We start from the raw sequence: 19,914 nt of genomic DNA, 5'->3' as shown, positions 1-19,914 counted from the left end.
TCTGGGAGGCTGGTAGCGAGGACTCTGGACTGTAAGGCAGATAGAAATGATACCAAGAATAAAACTGGACGGGGGATGCTGTTGTTTTTGTAAGGCGAATTGGGATTTTGGTTTTGCAGTTCTGTAATTTGCTCTTTCAATGTACTGAACAGGCCTCTGAATTTTAGTCCAGCGCTCAGTGAAGTCCATGGGAGCCTCTCCAATGTTGTTGGTGGGTACTTGATTGGATTCCTAAGGAGCATCTTCAAATGATTTCCCTGGCTACTCAAGCCAGGTTTTCACAGCCATTCTGTTTCCTGTTCTGCATTAACTGGTTTGAAATCTCTAAACTGACAAGCTGACAGCAGTGGGACACGAGGAGTGGGTGAGAAGTGCCTATCTCCATGAACCTTGACGTAAACAGCGGGAAGAGATATGGAAATGTGAAATCCAGTCCACTGGTCCAAGATGCACTCTCAGTGACAGCACTTGCTGGAATACTGTTGCAGAGCCTTCAGGAAAGTGCCAGGGACTGTTGCTTTGGGTAAACTGGGCTGTCTGTCAGCCAGCACCATGCTCTGCATACACAGAGCCAACTGGAAACCCTCTGGAGCTGGAGGCTGCTTGCGCAGCTGCGGTTTTGGCGATCGCATCCCCTTTCTCCTTGGACAGCGCGAATCCTGGCCTTTACCTCATGGTGAATTTTACCCAGTTCAGTGATTCCAGGTGTGTTTGCCGTTTTGTCTCTTCTGTCTCATCCTCTGTAATATATCCCCACAGGCCTATAAATGGCACCACCTCAGCAGACTCAGCTCATCTTTCATCACACTGCCAGAGCCTTGCTTTGATTTATTGCCATTCACCACAGTGGCCCACAATGAAGTCAACTTCTGCAATCACTTAGGGAAGGATCTGCTGAACAAGCATACATTTAATAATATGCCTCTGCCTTTTTACTTCCTACATACTGGGATGTTCCAAGGAAATAAGAAATCCCTTCAGCGTATCGGAGCGCTGGAGATAGCTGCTGCTGATTCTCAGCTCTGAGGCACAGCATTGCCTTTAACTGCTGTGCTTCGATTCAGCCCTACGTTCTGCATCACATCCTCAACTGTGAAATGCTGCCGTTCTCTGGTGGGGGTGACTTATTTTTTTTCTTCATACCACAAAATGCTTGCTTTTCTCATAGCCTGTTTAAAGTATTGACAAAATATGTGAGATAAATCATCTCTGAAGATTATAACAATAGCTCCTTGGATACTCCCTGGTCTACCACATCTTGTTAAATTCACTTTAAAACACTTTTTTGAACGTGTCTTTTTGTTCCAAGGCAGAGTGCTTAATGTCTTGCGGAACTCTTATTATTTTGAATAAAATTATAGAAACATTAATGATTTTATGTTGCACTATTAAATCCTACTATGTGTTTATTAGAATATGCATATTAGTAGAGTATATTGGCTGCCTGGAAGTAAATGGCTTCTAAATTTCCTTGTGTTTTATAAATTAATAACTTTTGAAAGAAAAGGGTTTTCATATTTTTTCCTCTGACCAACATTTTTAGAAAAACTGCTTCAGAAAATGAGAGTGTTACAATCCAAAGTGATCACAGCATGCTGGCATAACATACCAGATTAAAATGAAAAGCATTTCAAATGGTGCAACAGATGGAAACAAGTTATTTAACTCGAGTGTGTGTTACATATCTGTGTTGCATGCGCAATGTCCATGTTTCTGCAGAGATTAGTCGCGAAACAGGAGTTGGAGTCTCGGATGTGAAGAACGCAAATGATCGTTGTTTGCTGTGAATATATTTAGCGTTTCCCGGGAGAAAACTTTGCCAGTTCCTCTGGCTCACTCACACAGGTGTTAGCTTCTCTTCCACGCTTATCTTCAGGGCAAAAGCTCAATGAACTGCTTTACATCCACACTTTAAGTCTCTAACACTCCCTAAACTTGAGGCCAGTGCCTGAACTCTTAAGCATCCAGGGCCATGGAGCTGCCCATCAGGAGCGGAGTTGTGGGCATTGCACATACTGCTGTTGTTGGAAAGGCATTGATTATCCTGGAGAAACTGAGCAGAAACACCTCTTCATCAAGGCACAAAAGGCAGATGCCGATGCCTTTCCATTTCTCTCCAGCAGTGGGTTTAACTGTCTGCAAAGAGAAGCCTCTTGCTGCTCCTCCTACAGGTGTCTCCTTTGGTTTCAGGACCAGCATAGGCAGTAAGTGGAAGAGCTCACAAATAACACAAATCCACAACATTTAAATCTGAGTTCTGCAACAGTGTTACAAAGTCTTCTTTCTAAGAGCTTTTTGTTTTGGTGTCTTTTTGATGTTTTCCCTTAAAACTAAAAGGAATTCTCCCTTGATGAGCAGCTTGTGGGCGTGGTGGGATCAGGATGGAAAGTGGTCTGTTAATAGTACAAGATTGTGGATTGACAGGATGGGTTTAAAAATAGAAAAGTTGGTTATAATTTGTGGTGCTTGATCTGAGAGCTTGAACTCCATCTTGTAAAGACACGAGCAAGACAATGTACTATTCTGATCAGCACATACTTAAGTATAGTCCTCAAATGCCTAACATATTTTTTAAATTATCCTCCAAAAAAGTCAGTTGCTTTGTGAGGCATGTATATATCTCCTCTCACCTTTAATCCATTTTAAGCTTTAAACCCCTATTTTGCTTCCCTCAAACTCCAATAGATTATGCTTCAAATTGAATCATGATAATCTGATTCGTACCCTTTCAAAAGGAATGTTCTCATAGAACGTCGAATCCATGGTGGTTTAGAGAAATCAGTGTGTAATAGTGATCCCAGTTAAACAAAATCTTTTTATAATTTGAACACTTTTCCTGGAAACTAGGTGGATTGACTCCTGGGTTTCTTCCACCATCAGAAATGCGTTGTGAATACAGAGATTTTTTTTATTTTTTTTTTTTATGACAAGTGAAGCATACATTATAATTTGGTAGGTTTGCAGGACAAGATATATGTTTAAGTTTCATCAAGGTTCTAAAAAAATTTATTTTATTCTTTTTTTATTTAGCTTTGTGGCCAGTAACCTGAAAACAGAGGTATCTTAGACTCTACATAATCTTAGCTTTGGAAGCAGCTTTGAAACTAAACAGTAAGTGATAGGTAATAGCAGCACAAGTAGCAGACCCTGTTCCAAGCCGCTCAGGCCACCTGCAGTATGTTCTCTGGCTATCTGAAGAACATCTTTCAGAAAGCTAAGCACAGCTTTCTCAGGACAATCAGGGTCATGTTCAACCTGACTTTGTCTGTGTTACAGTTTGGTGCTCAAGGATGTCCTTATTATTGACATTTTAAATATGTTAGCTAGTTTTTTTTAAATATCAAAGCTTTTATTTGCATATGCATCAAATTCGCAGTTTAGGGGCAGGTGGGCTTTGGTCCTAGTTCACCATTATTACACTAATGGACAAAGTACATCAGAGCTGAGTGAGCTTCAGCCAGCTTTCTCTGAGCGCTTTCTGAAACTGCCTTTCGTCAGCCTTTCTGTCTAAAAGGATCTGACTTCAGATACGCACTCTTTTTCTCATGAGCAGTCACTTCGCCTCATGGCATCGTGGTGTGCACGAGACTTGGTGCTGCTGGTGTTCCTACTAGCACTGTTACAGCCTAAGTGGCCTATTTTTATTGTTGCAAGCTGGCATTTTTCATATGCTCATAAAATTCACACAAATGTTTCGGTGTGAAAAGAAGATCTAGCACACAGCAAATTCATGTACGTTGTTAGGCTTTTATTTGACTGTAGTAGTATATATAAAGGCCAAAATGTGTAAAGTTTAATGAGTCGAATCATGTATGTCATAAATAATTGAGCATACTGAAGGAAACCAAGGTTGTGGTAATGTATTTGTACAGCACCCAGCACCCAGGAGCTGTAATTGTGATCAGGGTTCCAAAGTCATTCTGAAAAGCGGATCTATACAACCACTCGTTTAGTAACGTGTAATGGAGTTGTGATAGGGTGACAGAAGTCGTCTGGAATGGGATCTTGACCAGAGAGTGTTTGGGGATGCTTGGATCTGGACATTTGTTTCGGATTGCTTTCCAGTAAATGGTTTGTAAAATACGAATGGATTAATACTTATGCCTTTCATTTGTAATTTAATAATACCCTTCTCCCAGTGCCTGAACATACTGTTTTTATTTTATTGGCTCTTCTAAAAAGACATGCAAACTGAAGGAAGTGTATATGTTTGAGAAGGCACTAGATAGAACGAAGCCAACTGAGTAGTTCGTTATAAAAAGAACCAGATAAATAACACTGCAGTTATATCACTAAGAAAACTGTTGCCATGAATGAAGTCACAAAAGTAAATTGTAATTTGTTTTTGCACTCTGCTGTGAGGCTTTAGGTTGTGAGTTGGTGTTTTTTTTTTGGTTTGGAGGGGTGTTTTATGTTTGTAAGCTGTATTTGGTTTGGTAGCAGGGGGCTACAGGGGTGGCTTCTGTGAGAAGCTGCCAGAAGCTTCCCCATCTCCAATAGAGCCAACACCTGCCGGCTCCGAGACGAACCCGCCACTGGACAAAGCTGAGCCCATCAGCAACGGTGGTAGTGCCTCTGGGATAACATATTAAGAAGGGGAAAACACTGCTGTGCAACAGCAATTGCAGCCGGAGAGAGGAGTGAGACTATGTGAGAGGAACACCTCTGCAGGCACCCAGGTCAGTGAAGAAGGAGGGGGAGGAGGTGATCCCGGCACCAGAGCAGAGCATGGTGAAGACCATGGTGAGGCAGGCTGTCCCCCTACAGCCCATGGAGGTCCATGGTGGAGCAGATATCCACCTATAGCCTGTGGAGGACCCCATGCCAGCTAAATTTTAAACAACTCAGTGGAATATTTTCTTCTTGACAGAATTCAGTGTCTTAACAATTTAAATGTAAAAGCTAGTTTTATTTGCCATAGGTAAATGAAGTTCACTTCTTTTTTAATTTTTAATATGATGAGTTTGTCTTTAAAGGAAGCTCTCAAGTCTGATCACCTGGAACCCCTCAAAAGTAGCTCATTCTGCATTTGAGGGCACTGCTGTGCCTCAGGGCTCAAGGTAAAGAGAGTGTGCCTTTTCATTCAGTGTATTAAAACGAAAGGGAAAGCAAGAGGTAGAGGCATTGTCGATCTCTCTAAGAGCCTGTGTGCTTCCTGTATGAAGTGACGTTAATGATAACCCTTATATTATTACAGCAATGAAGTAATAGGATGGAGTCTTAGATAGAAAATAGCAACAGCTCTGAGATACGCTGCGTATTACTCCGTTATAAACTAGTCCCATTAGTCTGTTGGCAGAGGCTGGCAGTGAGAATTGTCTGGAATCCAAGACAATTGGCAGAGGAAAGTGGAGGGAATAAAATTATTTCACAGCTGAGGGAAACGCAGAACACAAAACCAAGGAACTGGTATGAGCAACATGCAATAATGTCAGTTGTGATTGTGCTCCTACAGCGCCTTTCATCCCAAAGAGCTGTGTAATTATCCATAAAGCAGGCCTTACAGTGCCCCTTTGACATAGGCTGATTTTGTCAGACCTATTTTTTTAAGAAATTTATATGAACAGAGGGGAAATTATTTGTCCCGACCAACAGTAATGAAGAAGGAATAGTGTCTGAGGTATTGTAACCTCCAACCCCTGACTCCAAAACTACCAGGCTATTACACCCCGGGGCAGAAGATTCCTGAGAGGATCCTGCCAACTTTCACAAGTCAGTCATTAATGATATCATCTAGCGGAAGTGGTGTATTCAGGTCCACACATTAACATATTTCTTTTGTTGGCTTTATACATCTTTTCTTTAAACAAGCAAAATCCAAACCTAGTTGTAAATGTTCCTAGTAATGCTCCAGTTTTTTATAGTAAAGAACTAGAAGTAAAAAAAAAAAAAGGGGGTGGGGGGCGGGGAAGAGAGGTGTCAGAGAAGTTTTGACTTTAGCTTCCAGGCAATAGACGGTAGAAGTGTCATACCCTGTACAACCTTGCTGTGTCAGGAATACTCACAGTCACTAAAAGGTAGAAGAACTAAATACCATTAGAAAGCAAAAAATAAATTTTAAAAAGAAACAAAACATCTAATAACTTGTGTGAAATGGGGCATCTTTTCAGATTCTGGCCTGGAGCCTTCCTTGGGTCTGAGTGAAAAAAAAAAAATCACATCTGGTTAATCTTAGCAAGTTTCTGTGGTGGGGCTGATTTGACTGGAGGGAGGATGGAGCTGCTAGTGAAACAGAAGGCTGGGGTTCATTGGGTTACACTGACGTTTAGGATGGCACAGCTGCTATTCAGCACAGAAACAAAGATTTTTTTTATTTGTTTGGGTTGGATTTTTTGGTTCACCTTTTTATTTTTTGTTTTTTAAGCAAATTCTGTGATCACTCTGGCTCTGAGCATTTTCCTTCCTTGGCAGGAAACACTTCAGTCTCTCATGACCTGAAAGTTCCTTACCTTCTCTTGACATGCTTGAGAATTCACAGGCTTCTGTCATACCATGCCTTCCTCTCCTGAAAACGATGGCTTGGGGCATCTGACTTGCTCTGAGAACAAGCCCAGAGTTAGGTCTCTCTGAATACACACTCACCTTGTACCTAATGCCAAAATAATGGCTTATTATGATCCCGTGTTGGATAACGGCTGCTCAGGAAGTCTGGCCCTTCTTTGTGGAGCTTGCAGCTTTTTCAGATCAGGTTAGAAAGCATCTTGATTATGTGCTGTTCTTGGAAATGGATGCACATCCACAGTATTAATAACTGTAATTAAGAGCTGTTTCATAAAGACATAGCTCAGCAAAAAAAAAAAAAAAGATTTATTTTTTGAGGGATGAGTTTGCATCAGGATTTGTCCAAATCACTTCTTTAACAGCCAAAGTGTGTGTTCGACCATCTGCATTTTTCACATAGGGAAAAGCAAACAAATCAACTGTGATTAATTAAGGAACAATACCAAAATTCTTACTCAAACATGAGGGTAGTTCTGATTCAATAGAAAGCAGTTTGTAAAAAGAGTTTAAGGCTAAGGTTTAGTTAGCCTTTTAAAAATTTTGCTTATGGCTCAGTGATGTTAGAATAATAACGTAATTAAAATGAATGTCATTAGATGTTTGTTATTTGGAAAACAAGTAGCAATATGGCTATGGGTTCATGGATGTTCAGTAGGTTCATCTGATCACATAGGAGATTAGGTGATAAACTAAATAAAAGACCTAATACCACAAAATTGTAACAAAAATGTGAGTTTAAAAAATGCAAATGAACTTTGAGGACCAAGATAATTGGCCTTTAAGCTTTTCCTTATAAAACCAAAGGTTTGTTTGCCTTCTAAATGGTCCGGTAAAATTGAATTGGCACCCTACAGTACATGCAGAAAGGATAGTCAAGAAGAACATGCTATGAGAAATAAGCAGAGGAGTTTAGGAGATTAATATTTTTCAAAACTAGTCTGTAAAAGTGTTAAATCTTAAAGATCTGCAGTGAATACAAACCCGAATCAGGGGAAATAAGACTGGGCAGAGGGGCGTGCTTATTAGAAGATATTGTTGGTGATCCTCCAGAATTTTTAGGAAAAAACGTTGCAAATACCTGAAAGGCCAAATCAGAAGCTCTCACCTGCTCTGGGATGCTCCACGCAAGCATCAGCTCCATGTTGGCTATTGGCTATTAGGCATTCTTTGGAGAAGGTCCTGTTTACGGTCCTGTTGTTCACAGACTGTTTTTTTTTCTCAGATTACTCACAAATTGAGAATGGGCTCTTTGCATAAATGAGCAGAACCTGCTATGAAAATAAATACACCTTAATTCAGTGTTTTAAAATATCCCTGCAAGACAGAATTTTGTCCAAAGTGGTCCTCGAACCACTTTCAAACTGTTGACCACATTGCCTAGGTGCCATATCTCTAAGAACAAGAAAGAGCACAAACTGGACCAATTCTAAACTGGTTCCCAGCACGATGCAGAGGAACTGGTCCGTGCTGGAGTTAGCCCCTGCCGGTTACCTTTAGGACTGCATCTGTTCTCTCTGCTGACTGTGGGATGTGGGAATTGGCAGCCCTAATCCAAGCTAATCTGTATTCTTCGTTATAGTTTTACACGTAGGTAGCATGGTAGGCTTTCTGAGCCCCCTTGTGACTCTTCTTTCGGATACCGTGTCCCTGTAAATCTGAAAGTCACAGTTCAAAAGTATTCCTGAGCCTTATACTTGATAAGAAATAACAGGTGAACGCCTGATCATTTGAAATACTCTAGGTTTTTACGGTCAGGAAGGGATGTTTCCTGGAATACTTGTTCTTCTCTGCTTTCTATGCAGTATAGAATCTACATAAAAAACTAGTAAACTAGGCCATTCATAAATATTTAAAAGAAGCCTGATCTGTGAGGTACTGACTCAGTGCGTGTGAGGACACCCAGCTCTGCTATCCCCTCTTCAGTCATTATTCCCATGGAATTAGAGGGTTTATACGCCATTGAGATGATTTGGAGACTGCCAGACTTTCTAATGTAGTCTTTTTTTATTTTTCCTTTTTTCCACCTATAAGTTAGTGCCTTGTATTTGTTACTTCAGCAGATAATTTTTATGGTAGCTTTTCTACTTTATATCCTGCTGGTATATGGTTTAGCAAAATGCCTTTTGAAACAGTGTATTTAATTCCTCAGTCATGCCTCTGGGAATAAATTCTTGCTGTATTAGAACTTCTTTTATATCTTTTCTTTACTGTGGTTGAGAACTTCTGCAAAGTTTTCTTTCAGAAATCACTACTTGTTATTCCCTCTCTGTGCCTCATGTGCGTCTCTCTTCTGTCTACACCAGCTGTTATTTGCTGCTGTTATCCCCGACTGGTCATGTCCCGTTACAGTGGCTTAAACACTTAAAGAAGTTCCTTAATAACATTTCTACTTTTGCATCTGGATCTACAGGAAGAAAATCGAATTTTCACACCTGACTACCTGTTTGAGGTGTTATCCACGATGCTGTGTCAATGAGCTGATATTGTGGAGAATCCTTTTTAAAATTACTTTAACAGGCTTTAGTGATTCTGAATGGTAGCATTTATGGTAGGAAATGTTTCATGATGGTACTTTCAGAAGTAACGACACTGTATATTTCTGTGTAGAAGTCATGTCTTCTTTACTGGCAATTACTTCCCTTGCTTTTTGCAAAGTTAAATATGCTGCGTTTTGGCAAAAGCGGTTAATGGGGCTGGTTAAAAATTGTTGTTAAATCCAGTTCTTGACAGGCAAAATCGTTAATGTTGAATGAACAACTTTCTGGGAAACTTGTTTTTATTACAAACGGGACTTGCTCATCTCAGTCCAGAAACCTTTGGATTTAGAAGTGCTGCTATGCTGTAGTGTATTTCAGTTGTACAATCTTTGTTGTGGACCAGAGCCCCAGCATCTCCATATCAGGCTCCCTCACTATCTCTGATGCAGTCTCCCTCCATGGAGAGAACCCAGGGTCACAAGAAGTTTGCTCTGTTCTTACAGAGTTGAACAACAAAGAAACTCTTTTACCTGCAGCTCCCATGAAATTGACCACATTTATAAATGGGAATACTTTTCATTTTTTTCCAAAATGGTCATTGTTCAATCTCTGTAAAGTATGGGAAATGAAGTGTTTCCCCAGATAAGTACATGTGAAACAAAACACCTTTGACTGCATTTTTATTGTTTTCTGGTACTAGATGGGTTCCTCAGGACACCGGAACGGTTAATGACTAAAAGCCTTCAGGTTAAAGGATATCAACTTTTGTCCCATGAAGCAACAATATGTGTTCCTCCTTTTGTGGTCATTAATGAGCCATACACTTTCCAAATTGCTTCTGAAAGATTTTAACAGTCAGTTAAGAAACCACCATAATTTCTCACTGAAAAAGACCACACCCAGATTTCATACAGAAATTTCAGGGTTGTGGACTATAAAGGAATAAAGCATCCAGATTCCTTTGAATCAGGCCTGTGTCAAGGTGGGATGCCAGGGAAAACTGCATCTTAACATTTTGACTTTTAGGCAGACCTGATATTTGTTATGTAGCTGCTAAAAGAGCTCTCAAGACACTACTCAAGGGAGGGGAGGTATTTTACAGACAAGCCGTGTAATCCCATGTTTGTTTTTAAAGAATATGGAGAGATTAGTGGATTATAACAATATAGCAGGACAAATGGCAATCAAAACTGCTCAGGCCAGTTTAATTCTGACAAAGTTGGTACAACACAGCTACGCTGCTACACTGCTACACTTCACAGCTACACTGAAATTAGCATGTATTATCTCATGAATTAATTCCATCCGCTGCATCGTGCAAAATAGTTTCAGGATTGCTTAGAAGGCTTATTTCAAATATACTTTGAAAGTTTGTTAGCGTTCATTATATGTCAGATTTTAACACCCCTGTCTGTCTTTGTTAGTCTGTTCACAGTTTTCCAGAGGAGTTTATGCCATCTTTGGATTCTATGACCAGATGTCAATGAACACACTGACATCATTTTGTGGAGCCCTTCACACATCCTTCGTCACACCCAGCTTCCCCACAGATGCAGATGTGCAGTTTGTCATCCAGATGCGGCCAGCATTAAAAGGAGCCATCCTGAGTCTCTTGACTCATTATAAGTGGGAAAAGTTTGTGTACCTCTATGACACAGAACGAGGTAAGCACCGTAATTTTAAATGTTTTTTCTATCTCATAACTTACTGTAAGTATTGCCAGAATGAGTATGTGCAGCCCGTCCCAGTTTTCATCTGGATGCAGGTAGCACATTCTGATGGTCCTAGAAAAGAAGTTTATTCTGACGAAACTAAAATGAATGGATAAATGAAAAGAAGGCATCTTCATATTACTGATCATTTGTAAAGAGATTTTCTGGAGGATAGCGTTAGCAGTGTGAGCGTTCAATTTGGAATACCTGGTTTCCATGGAACCGCAGACTTAACATTTGCCAGGGTTTTTGAGTCCTTGCAAAATAAATAGAGTCGGCACTATGAAGTGGGCTGTTAAGCAAGACCTTCCACTGTGCGTGACATTGCAAATCCCACACCACTTTACATAAATGCACATTTCTCCTGTCACTGGACAAAGGCGATCCTTGCTAAGATACACTCTGGAGATGTCTAGGCATCAATAATGGTCTAAGAATATAATGCATAAAATGCTTTCGGGCTCTGCTGGAGAAAAGATGCTCTAGATATGTCACATGGATATCCAGAGATGAATGTAGATACGTGACAAGAATGACCAGAGATACGTTTTACTAAATGAAAACATATTAAAACCAATGTTTCCACGCTTTAGCCAATTGTTAACTACTAAGAAGCACCAAAGGTAGCAAATCCTGTCAAAAAAAGATATAAGCATCAGAACCATTTTCTGTGAGGAATCTGGCATATTTCTGTGGAGCAGCTGTTGCCACCTGCTCTTGAGCGTACAGAATTTGCTCGGTTACAGATTTCACCTGGGTAGCACTTCTTGCATCAGATAGATGTGCCATTGCCCTTGTCACCAGCTTTATGATTAACAACTCCAAGACCTCCTTCTTCTATGTTTTGGATTTAGTATGACAACAATGTTGATAACACACTGATGTTTTGGTTGTTGCTAAGTAGCGTTTCTACTAAGTCGAGGACTTCCCAGCTTCCTGTGCTTTGCCAGTGAGGAGGTGCACAAGAAGCTGGGAGGGAGTGTAGCCAGGACAGCTGACCCAAACTGGCCAAAGGAGTATTCCATGCCGTGTGCTGTCATGCTTAGTATATAAACTGGGAGAGTTGGCCAGGGGGGCGTCATGGCTCAGGAACCAGCTGGGCATTCGTCAGCGGGTGGTGAGCAATTGTGCTGTACATCACTTGTTTTGTACATTCTATTATTATTATTATCATCGTCATTATTATTATTATCAGCAGCAACAGCATCTTCCTTTCCTGCCCTATTAAATTGTCTTTATCTCAACCCATGAGTTTCACTTTTCTTTTGGATTCTCCCCATCCCCCCCCAGGTGGGGGAGCAGGGAGCGAGCGAGTGGCTGCGTGGTGTTCAGTGGCTGACTGGGGTTAAACCATGACACCAGCTCACAGGACAAAGTTGTGATACCCTGGGCTGGCTGTGGCATATTGATAAAGATCCAGTCTTCAGTGGCTGTGCTTTTCACACTGAAGATTGATAGCATCACCTACCTAAGGACACACCATATGTTGAAAACAAGTGATTTTTAGTCTGATTTTAGGTGAATGCCAAGAGTTCAGAATTTTCTGAATGACTTGGAGGTGTTAAATATTTCTAGTGTTGAAAAACACTAGCTATGAGATCGAGTAGGAAAGTATGGAGAAGTTGGGAATGCTGTTAGTTTTTAAATCTTTTAAAACCACTACCCAAACATCTATATTTCTGGTTTAGACCACTTTTAAATGAAAGCTCCTGTGAATATGCCATTTGTCTAAATAAGAAAGGTTTGATGTGACCAACTGCGATAAACTTACAGCATGTGATAAAGTAAAATGTCATCTGTTCCAGGACTGATGGAACTTCTCATGGTTAAGGCTAATAAAGTTTGCTTTGGAAAGAGATGCATCAGTCATCCGAGCTCATGCCTAATAAGAAATTTGGCACTTCAGACTGGAAAAATCAAGCAAAACAGTGGGAGTTTCGCTAGAACTAGTCTAGATGATATGACTATCGGACCAACTGAGATGGTAATGGAAGTCATGAGGGAAGGCTTGCGGACTCGGACTTCTGTTTTTGTACAGTTGTCAGTGTGTACAATCTTTAGGTAGACACAGACTAATTGTGGGCTTATTATGATGACTAATCCCTTTAGAACAGTTTAGGTTGCGTCTAGGCTTCATTTTGCCTTGTTCGTACTAAGATTTTAATCACAGGTTAAAACACAGCTCTTGTGGGTGAAATTAGCCCCAGAATTTGCCAATCCAAACCTCTGTTGCCTTCTGCCCCTTGTCTTGACTTCCCATTCACATCCTACTCACAGTCTTACAATTACTAATCAAAATCACGTTGTGAACCTACTGCGGCTCACGTGCATGTTTTGCTGGCCGTATGTCAGGCATTCAGCCTAAGTGTCAGAGTGCGAAATCTGAATTAGATGGCAGCACAGGTGACTGTAGGATTATAAAATGTAGCTCGGGGTTAGAAGATAAAGGTCAGCTGTGGCTTTAGGATGGAAGAGGCGTCAGTGCATATAGTTAGCTTGATAATGGGCTTTGAGTCGTTTGAGATCAACTTAAGTACATCTTATCTTTCCTTCCTATACACGTATCCTCACTGCTGCTGTTTGATAACATATTTGCCATCTGCTAAAACAGGAACAAAAATGAACAGTTGATTATCTTCAGTTACTGCTGGCTTAGTTAGGTTAAAACAAACTTGGTAGCAGTCTTAGGGTTATAGCTGCTGTATTCTTCCAGCATTAAAATAAACTAAGAAGATTCATGTAGGAGGGAGAGGCAGGGCAATTAGGTACTGAGAAATAGACATTAGATTCCTTTGTTTGGTGAGCAGTAATTGTGGCTGACAGCACCTGAAACATTTGGCAATTCCGGTGGGCTGCCTAATTTCTTGTGATAGGCCTTCAAATACAAAGAAACATCCCAAGAGGCTGAACGATAATAATGGTGAATGACTCCTTGTGTCGGGTAGTGAATAGGCTGTACATGTTCCTATGCTGAGATACCATTGGAAATGAAAACACTAGAGCTGTCACAATTTTTAATAATTCCTATCTTAGATACTTAACCGCTTTGGGGCACAAATGCTGTAGAGAGAAGGTGTTAAGCAGTTTACTGTCAGTTCCTGAAACAAACTATCATTTAAATACTGCCTTTCTATGAAGGTTATTGTCTCCCTGGTTTGTTCTGAGAATCTGAGAAATCACAAAACATTAGACTACTCTTTCTTACATTGAATATTAGGTATGGACTAAATTGTTCTTGCAAGTAGTTTTACAGTGCTCTGCTGAAGCAAAACACTGCCATGTATTAAACATTGCATTTACTATTAATAAGTATCGCAGCATATTACAGATGCCACGCAAAACTGAATAAGCCTTCTTTTGTGGTTTTATACTGCTTATTGAGCTATTTCAGTTTCAGCTTAGGAGAACGGAGAATCAACTTTATAAAACTGTTTTCCTTAAGCAGTGTCTTTTTTATTCTTTGAGATCAAATCATATAATCATGTGGTTTCCCCCTCAGTGACATTAGGTACAATACTCTGCTGTTTGGCTCCTGCATGAAGACAAAAGATAAATCTCAAACAACAGAATAAAGTTAAGATCTGCAATTACATAGATAGATGGTGAAGCTTTTAATCCAGTGCGTTAGTGTGTATGTTGTATATGTTTATATTTGTAAGTAGATTATTTTCTGTTGCTGTGAGATGACTGAATGTTGCAGATTGTTCTCTCAAATCTATATTTATGTGCAGGTGCAAAATTTAATTTCTTAAAAACTGCTAAAGCACACAGAAAGAAAAATGAAATGTGAGATTTGTGAATTCCAGCAGCAAGAATTATGTCTTATCATTGCTTATTTCAGTTGCTGGACTTATTCTTCTGTGAAGAAACTGAAATTTAAAAGAAATAGCAAATTGCGTGTTCTTCTCCTAGTACCAGCAGAAAAAATAAATTATACTTTGCAGAGAGTAATGATGCATTAGGAAATGGCTGCTCAGGGAAGAAAGGACATTAAGCAGTGTATAGAAGAAATAGTCATATGTTCATTCCGTGCCACATGCTTTTAGTTCATGTGAAAGGGAAAGGCAGGGTTGATTTCTGTTTGTATTAATGCACATCAGTGAGTTGACACTGTTGGTTGCTGTGATGCGTGCAAAATATCTGATTAATTATATGGTGCTAACTGCCTCAGTAGGCTTCTCTGCAGTAGAGCTAAGACTAATTAAGATTATGTCGGGATGAAATGAGATGGGGTTACATACAGAAAGCTATTAAGAATTTGGGTAGCACTTGTCAGGAAAGCCACCTTTCGCATCTCATGCTGAGGATTATGTTTCATCAAAAACCTCAGGTTTATTTCCAGTCTTCAGGTCTGTTTCTCTTCTTGCTTTACTGTACTCTAAATCAGATGTTACTCCACTGAAGTCGGTGGACCGGAGTAACACCAGTGTGAATGTGTGGCGAGGTAAGCTTGTGGTTTTCATAGTCATCTTAATGTTGTGTGAAAGTGTGAAGCACTTCTCATTTAATTATAAAAATGGTATGGTAGACCGTAATACCGAAGCTTTTGTTTATTTAAGTTTCCATAATGTTTCTTAAGTAACATTTCAGTTTATTTTTGCCTGAGAAATATTGTTTTGTACAGACTGTTCACTTTCCATCTGACAGTACAACACAGGCATTTTGCCCTAAGTTACTTTGATTTGTCATACCCACTGTGCATAAAGACCTTGATTTCTGTCATGCAGATCATTTAAACGATATCACACCAAGTGATTTTTGTGATGTGCATGAAGTCTTCTTCCTTTTACTTCAGATCATAGGAGTCATCACAGGACAGAAAAGTGGCTTTGTGTAATGCCTACCTACACAATAGGAGCTCAGTCTAGACAGAGGTGCAGATAGATCACAGTCTTTATAGCGTTGTAACCAAATACCTCTCTAAATCTGAAATTCTTCTGTCATTTGGTTTTGATTTAGTCTGTCAGTAGGTATCTGCCAATACCTAACATCAAGAAAAAGAAAAAAAGCTTTGGTAATTAGGGTTATCGTTGGCTAATATTATTTTCTTTTTGATTGGTTAACACTGGCTAGATGAAGGCTGAGGCACAGAAGTGTTCTTCTAAAGCCCCAGGTTATGTGGCTAAGAAGAGCTGAAAATATCTGCTTTAAAAACAGTTACATCTTTAATCCTTACTGCCACAGAAACACAAAAATTTGACCCAAACATAATGGCTAGGTAAGGATGCAGAAGGCCTGAAAATACAGTTTCAGAAAATATGACCTATCCTATTCCTCTTAAATATAGAACCTTCTGGTACCCTATTGCACAAAGAAATGCCAGGTAAAGAGCCAAAAAAAAAAAAAAGGAGCTACTCAATGATCATTAAGCTTCTCAATGATTATTCGTAAAGCATCGAATTGCCTTAAATGGGGTTCAGTAGAAGGCAATGAGGTCTGATTCACTGCTGCTGCTGAAGACAAAGAATAACTCTTCTGTTTAGTTCTGCTTTTACAAAATGAGGTTAGTTATCTATTGCCATCAAAGGACAAGACACTTCTGTACTGCTTTCCCTGGAGAATGAGAGATTGGGGCTGATAAAAGAAGTGGTATGGAGAACCAGCCTCATTATATCTTACACAAAATTAAATGGATGGATTTTATTTTTTTTTTATGAAATAAGAGTTACATTGAAAATTACTGATATGTAGAACATAACATTTTTTGCAAAACATCTGGGGTAGGATTAATTTTTGTGGAATCTAAAAAGAATCTGCTTTAGTACCTGGTACATTTCTAGGGATTTTGGAATGTTGGATTCTGGTGGACCGAGTCTGCTGAAAACAGCAATGAAAAACACAGAATGACTGACTCCTGTTTATAAGCCCCTTCCATCAATAGACAGGTGCAAAAGAACTCCTCCTTCCACATAGCTCATTTGTTAAATTCTGTATTGCCTTTCCGCATGTCAGAAACTTTTATCTTCGTTTATAAAGATCATTCTTTGATAAAGGGGAAAAATGAAACTGGTGGTAGCAGCTACACCAGCATGAGTAAACCCTGAATTCAGCACCTGCTGAAGAGTCAAATGTCAACAGATTCAATAGCTGAGCTGTTCATTAACATGTTTATTCTTCAGAGCAGGGGAGTTATTCCACTAGCTGAAGAACTGGCCTGAATCCATTGCGTGAAAGAAAAAGGATTTAATGCTGGCTCATTGTTTTGTCAGAATTAAACATGGGTTTGTTCCATTTTAAAATCGCAATTCTTGTTTGCTTGTGTGTTTATACCTGTTTAATTCTTCTCAGTTGCACCTATAAGTTTGATCCAATGTATTTTGCTCACACTTTCAAAAGTATGAAACGGTTTAAAATCTTGACGTTATCTTCTGTACACGTCAGCCTGTGGTCAAGAATTGTAGAACATACAAAGCATGTTTGGAAGCCTATAAAACACCCAAGGTGACAAAACGGGGAAGAGTTACTGCAAACCTTGATTTATGCGAGTTTTTTGGCTCTTTTGCAAGGAGTGTTTTGGACAGCAGCCCAGGATCATGGGGCTGACATGTAGACAATACCAATTGCGAGCATTTAGGTAGCTATGTAGATGAGCTGTCTCATTCTCCTTTCCCACTTCTTTATATACTGGGAAATGCACAACAGGGTATAAAATCTTGGCAAGACCTCCCGAGCTGAGGCTCAGCCTCCTTATCACAGGAACAGGCATCACAGGTCTGCACATTTGAAGAATCATGTGCTCCGGTAACTGCCATCCAGAAATTTTCTTCGAAGTCATGATCTCGGCAAAAGGCAGCTTGAAGCATGGCCACAAAATGTCGCATCTTTTGCATGGCTTTGCTTGAAAGGACGTGATGTAGGTTCAAGTTTTCAAGCTCTGGTACAATAGAGAACGCACACAGTGTAAAGACCCTTATGGTAGAAAATCCATTATTTAGATTTAAAGAACAATCATACTCCGTATAGTTACATGCCATAAGAAAATGATCTGTTTCTTACGCTATCAGCCTTTTGGGAATGAGTGATTTTACCATCTTATAATGCCGAGAATTTGTATTTATATGGAATGGAAAGTCATAGATACTGCTTAGCAATGTTTGTATGAAATAGAAGTAATTTACCCTGACAAAGAGGCAAATCTTGACATTCTTATTTAGGGCACATTGCTTTGTTGCTTTCAGCAGTATAATCTATGAACTAAGGCTCTATTCAGGAAACATGCCAGAACCTTAACTGAAAGATTCCAGGATTGCTTTACTGTTTGACTTTACTGCCTAAATGTGTTCAGGAATAATCTGAGCCTGAACAGTTAAATCTAGCTTTTGATAATCACTTTCCATTTATTTCTTCTGAAATCTCTGATGTCTCATACAGACTCCTTTTATCTTGGTCTCTGTGGTACACAGATACATATGAAAGCCCTTTTACTGATCCTTCCCCAAACAAACATTGAGACCCTGTGTGGGAGAATGGATGTTGGCTGGTTTTGGGGTGAACTGAGAGCCTTAAGCGTTTTTCTCCTGATCTTTCCCATTAGCTGCTATTTGTTTAGCTTACCCCTGGTAATCACTTAAACCATTTTTCTAGCTCATGAACAAGAGTAGTGAATCAACTTTGAAAGTCATCCAGCATGAGATGTATCATACTGGCAAGACCAGAGCTGCAGCTGAAGACCAGCAGTATAGAGTTCATGGCGGTATTCTGTACTGCGGCTTTGTGCCTCTTTACAAGTTTTGTGTGCACACAGTGGGTTTGGTTTGGTGTTGAGATGCCTGGGCAAAATGCCTGAGCATCCCTTGAAGCTGTTGGAAAACACACTACTGTCAGCAGTGTTTTCCAGCAACAAGTGGAGTAAATGCACATGTGCAACAAATTTGTGTCTTGTTTCATGGAGCCCCTGAGAATAAGGAGGTGTGTCAGCCCATTTATGAAGACAAGCAGGAACACCAGAGCAAGAGAGTGGTATGACAGAGCCCCAATACTGCTTGTGCGGTGATGGTGTGCATCCATTCTTCCATCCACACGTAATGGTGTTGTGATAGGGTGTTATGGTAGCCTCACTCACACTGAGTGTGAATCCAGTTGTGGCTGAGAGAGCATCAGAATCTGACCTCGCTTTATGTGAAATCAGCTTGTAAAACCGAGTCACAACATTCAGGATACAGAGTTATGAACGGGAAAGTCCTGGATAAATAATTTCTGGAAGCCTAAAGCAGGATGTGTGCCACCCTCGTGGTCCTAAAGAAAGAAACTTGGTCGCTCAGGAACATGAGCTGGTGCCCTGAATATCTTGTGTAGTAAACAGGAGAACTAGCAGCATTGTCACTCGGCCATGCATGAGAGATGAAGTCTGCAAACAAATGTATTTATAAACTGACTTGTGTAAATGCATGCATTTAAATATTTAGCTTTTCATAAATATGCATGTTTTATCAACTTTTGGTATACCCGTAACATTTAATTTTTTTGTTGCATGCACAAGTAATTTAAGTGGCAGAAGCTTTTGTTCTCGATTTTATGTGTGTATCAGCAAGGTTTAAATGGTCGGAATCTCACATTTCCATAGTTTTTGAAACAAAGCTAAAGCTCAAGACAATTTCCAAGTGCAGGTGGAGGGGGGAAGGGCTGAAAAGATACACGAGAGGGGTCGTTGGCCCTTTTGCTCTGACAAGGGCAAGGACTTGACACAAAGCCAAGCCTTAGAGGTGATGGAAAGGCTTTGCTTGGAACCAGCGGAGACGAGCTGCGATTTGTTGATCTCTGGGAGGAGATGGGACTTTTCAGACTAAAAAGGAAGGCTGTAGAAAATACCTATATGAAAAAGACTGTACATTTTTATCAAACCTATTTATTTAACCCATCTCACCCCACAGATGTAGGAGTTTACTGAAAGTTACTTTGTTTGAGTTTATTATTTTGCATCTGTATATGTTGCATAGCTTTAAAGACTGGAAGCCTTTGGTGTCTTTGGCATCCAGATGCTCAGAGCAAGGCAGGCTACCTTCACCTGGGGAGCTGTGCTGATTCTGTTCATGGAGGTGAACTGTCCTGCTGACTTAAAGTCTGCATAAGGGAGTTGGTACTTGGAGTGCCACTGAAGAAAGCAGCACTATTTAGTAATGGAATCAAGATGAAGCAATTTTCAGGTATGTATCAAAAAGAGAGATGTGTAACATTGCATTAGTATGTAAGCTTTACTACGCATTTCGATGGAGTAGCGTATTCTG

At 40.0% G+C, this 19,914-nt stretch overlaps 1 protein-coding gene across 2 annotated transcripts in view; it reads left to right on the top strand.

Moving 5' to 3' along the window:
- The window catches only part of GRIA3 (glutamate ionotropic receptor AMPA type subunit 3), a gene marked incomplete at its 3' end in the record, with an annotated part of 157,666 nt that overhangs the window by 25,013 nt on the left and 112,739 nt on the right, over nt 1-19,914 (top strand). For both annotated transcript variants that reach the window (XM_082488327.1, XM_082488328.1), the window contains exon 3: nt 10,403-10,642. In XM_082488327.1, the coding sequence (XP_082344453.1) occupies nt 10,403-10,642 (240 nt within the window). The remainder of the gene's footprint in view (nt 1-10,402; nt 10,643-19,914) is intronic.

The sequence above is a fragment of the Vanellus vanellus genome (assembly GCF_965231255.1).
Source record: "Vanellus vanellus genome assembly, chromosome: 10".
NCBI classification, from domain to species: Eukaryota; Metazoa; Chordata; class Aves; order Charadriiformes; family Charadriidae; genus Vanellus; species Vanellus vanellus.
Note: the sequence above shows the minus strand (reverse complement) of the source record. Positions and strands in the feature narration are given on the sequence as shown.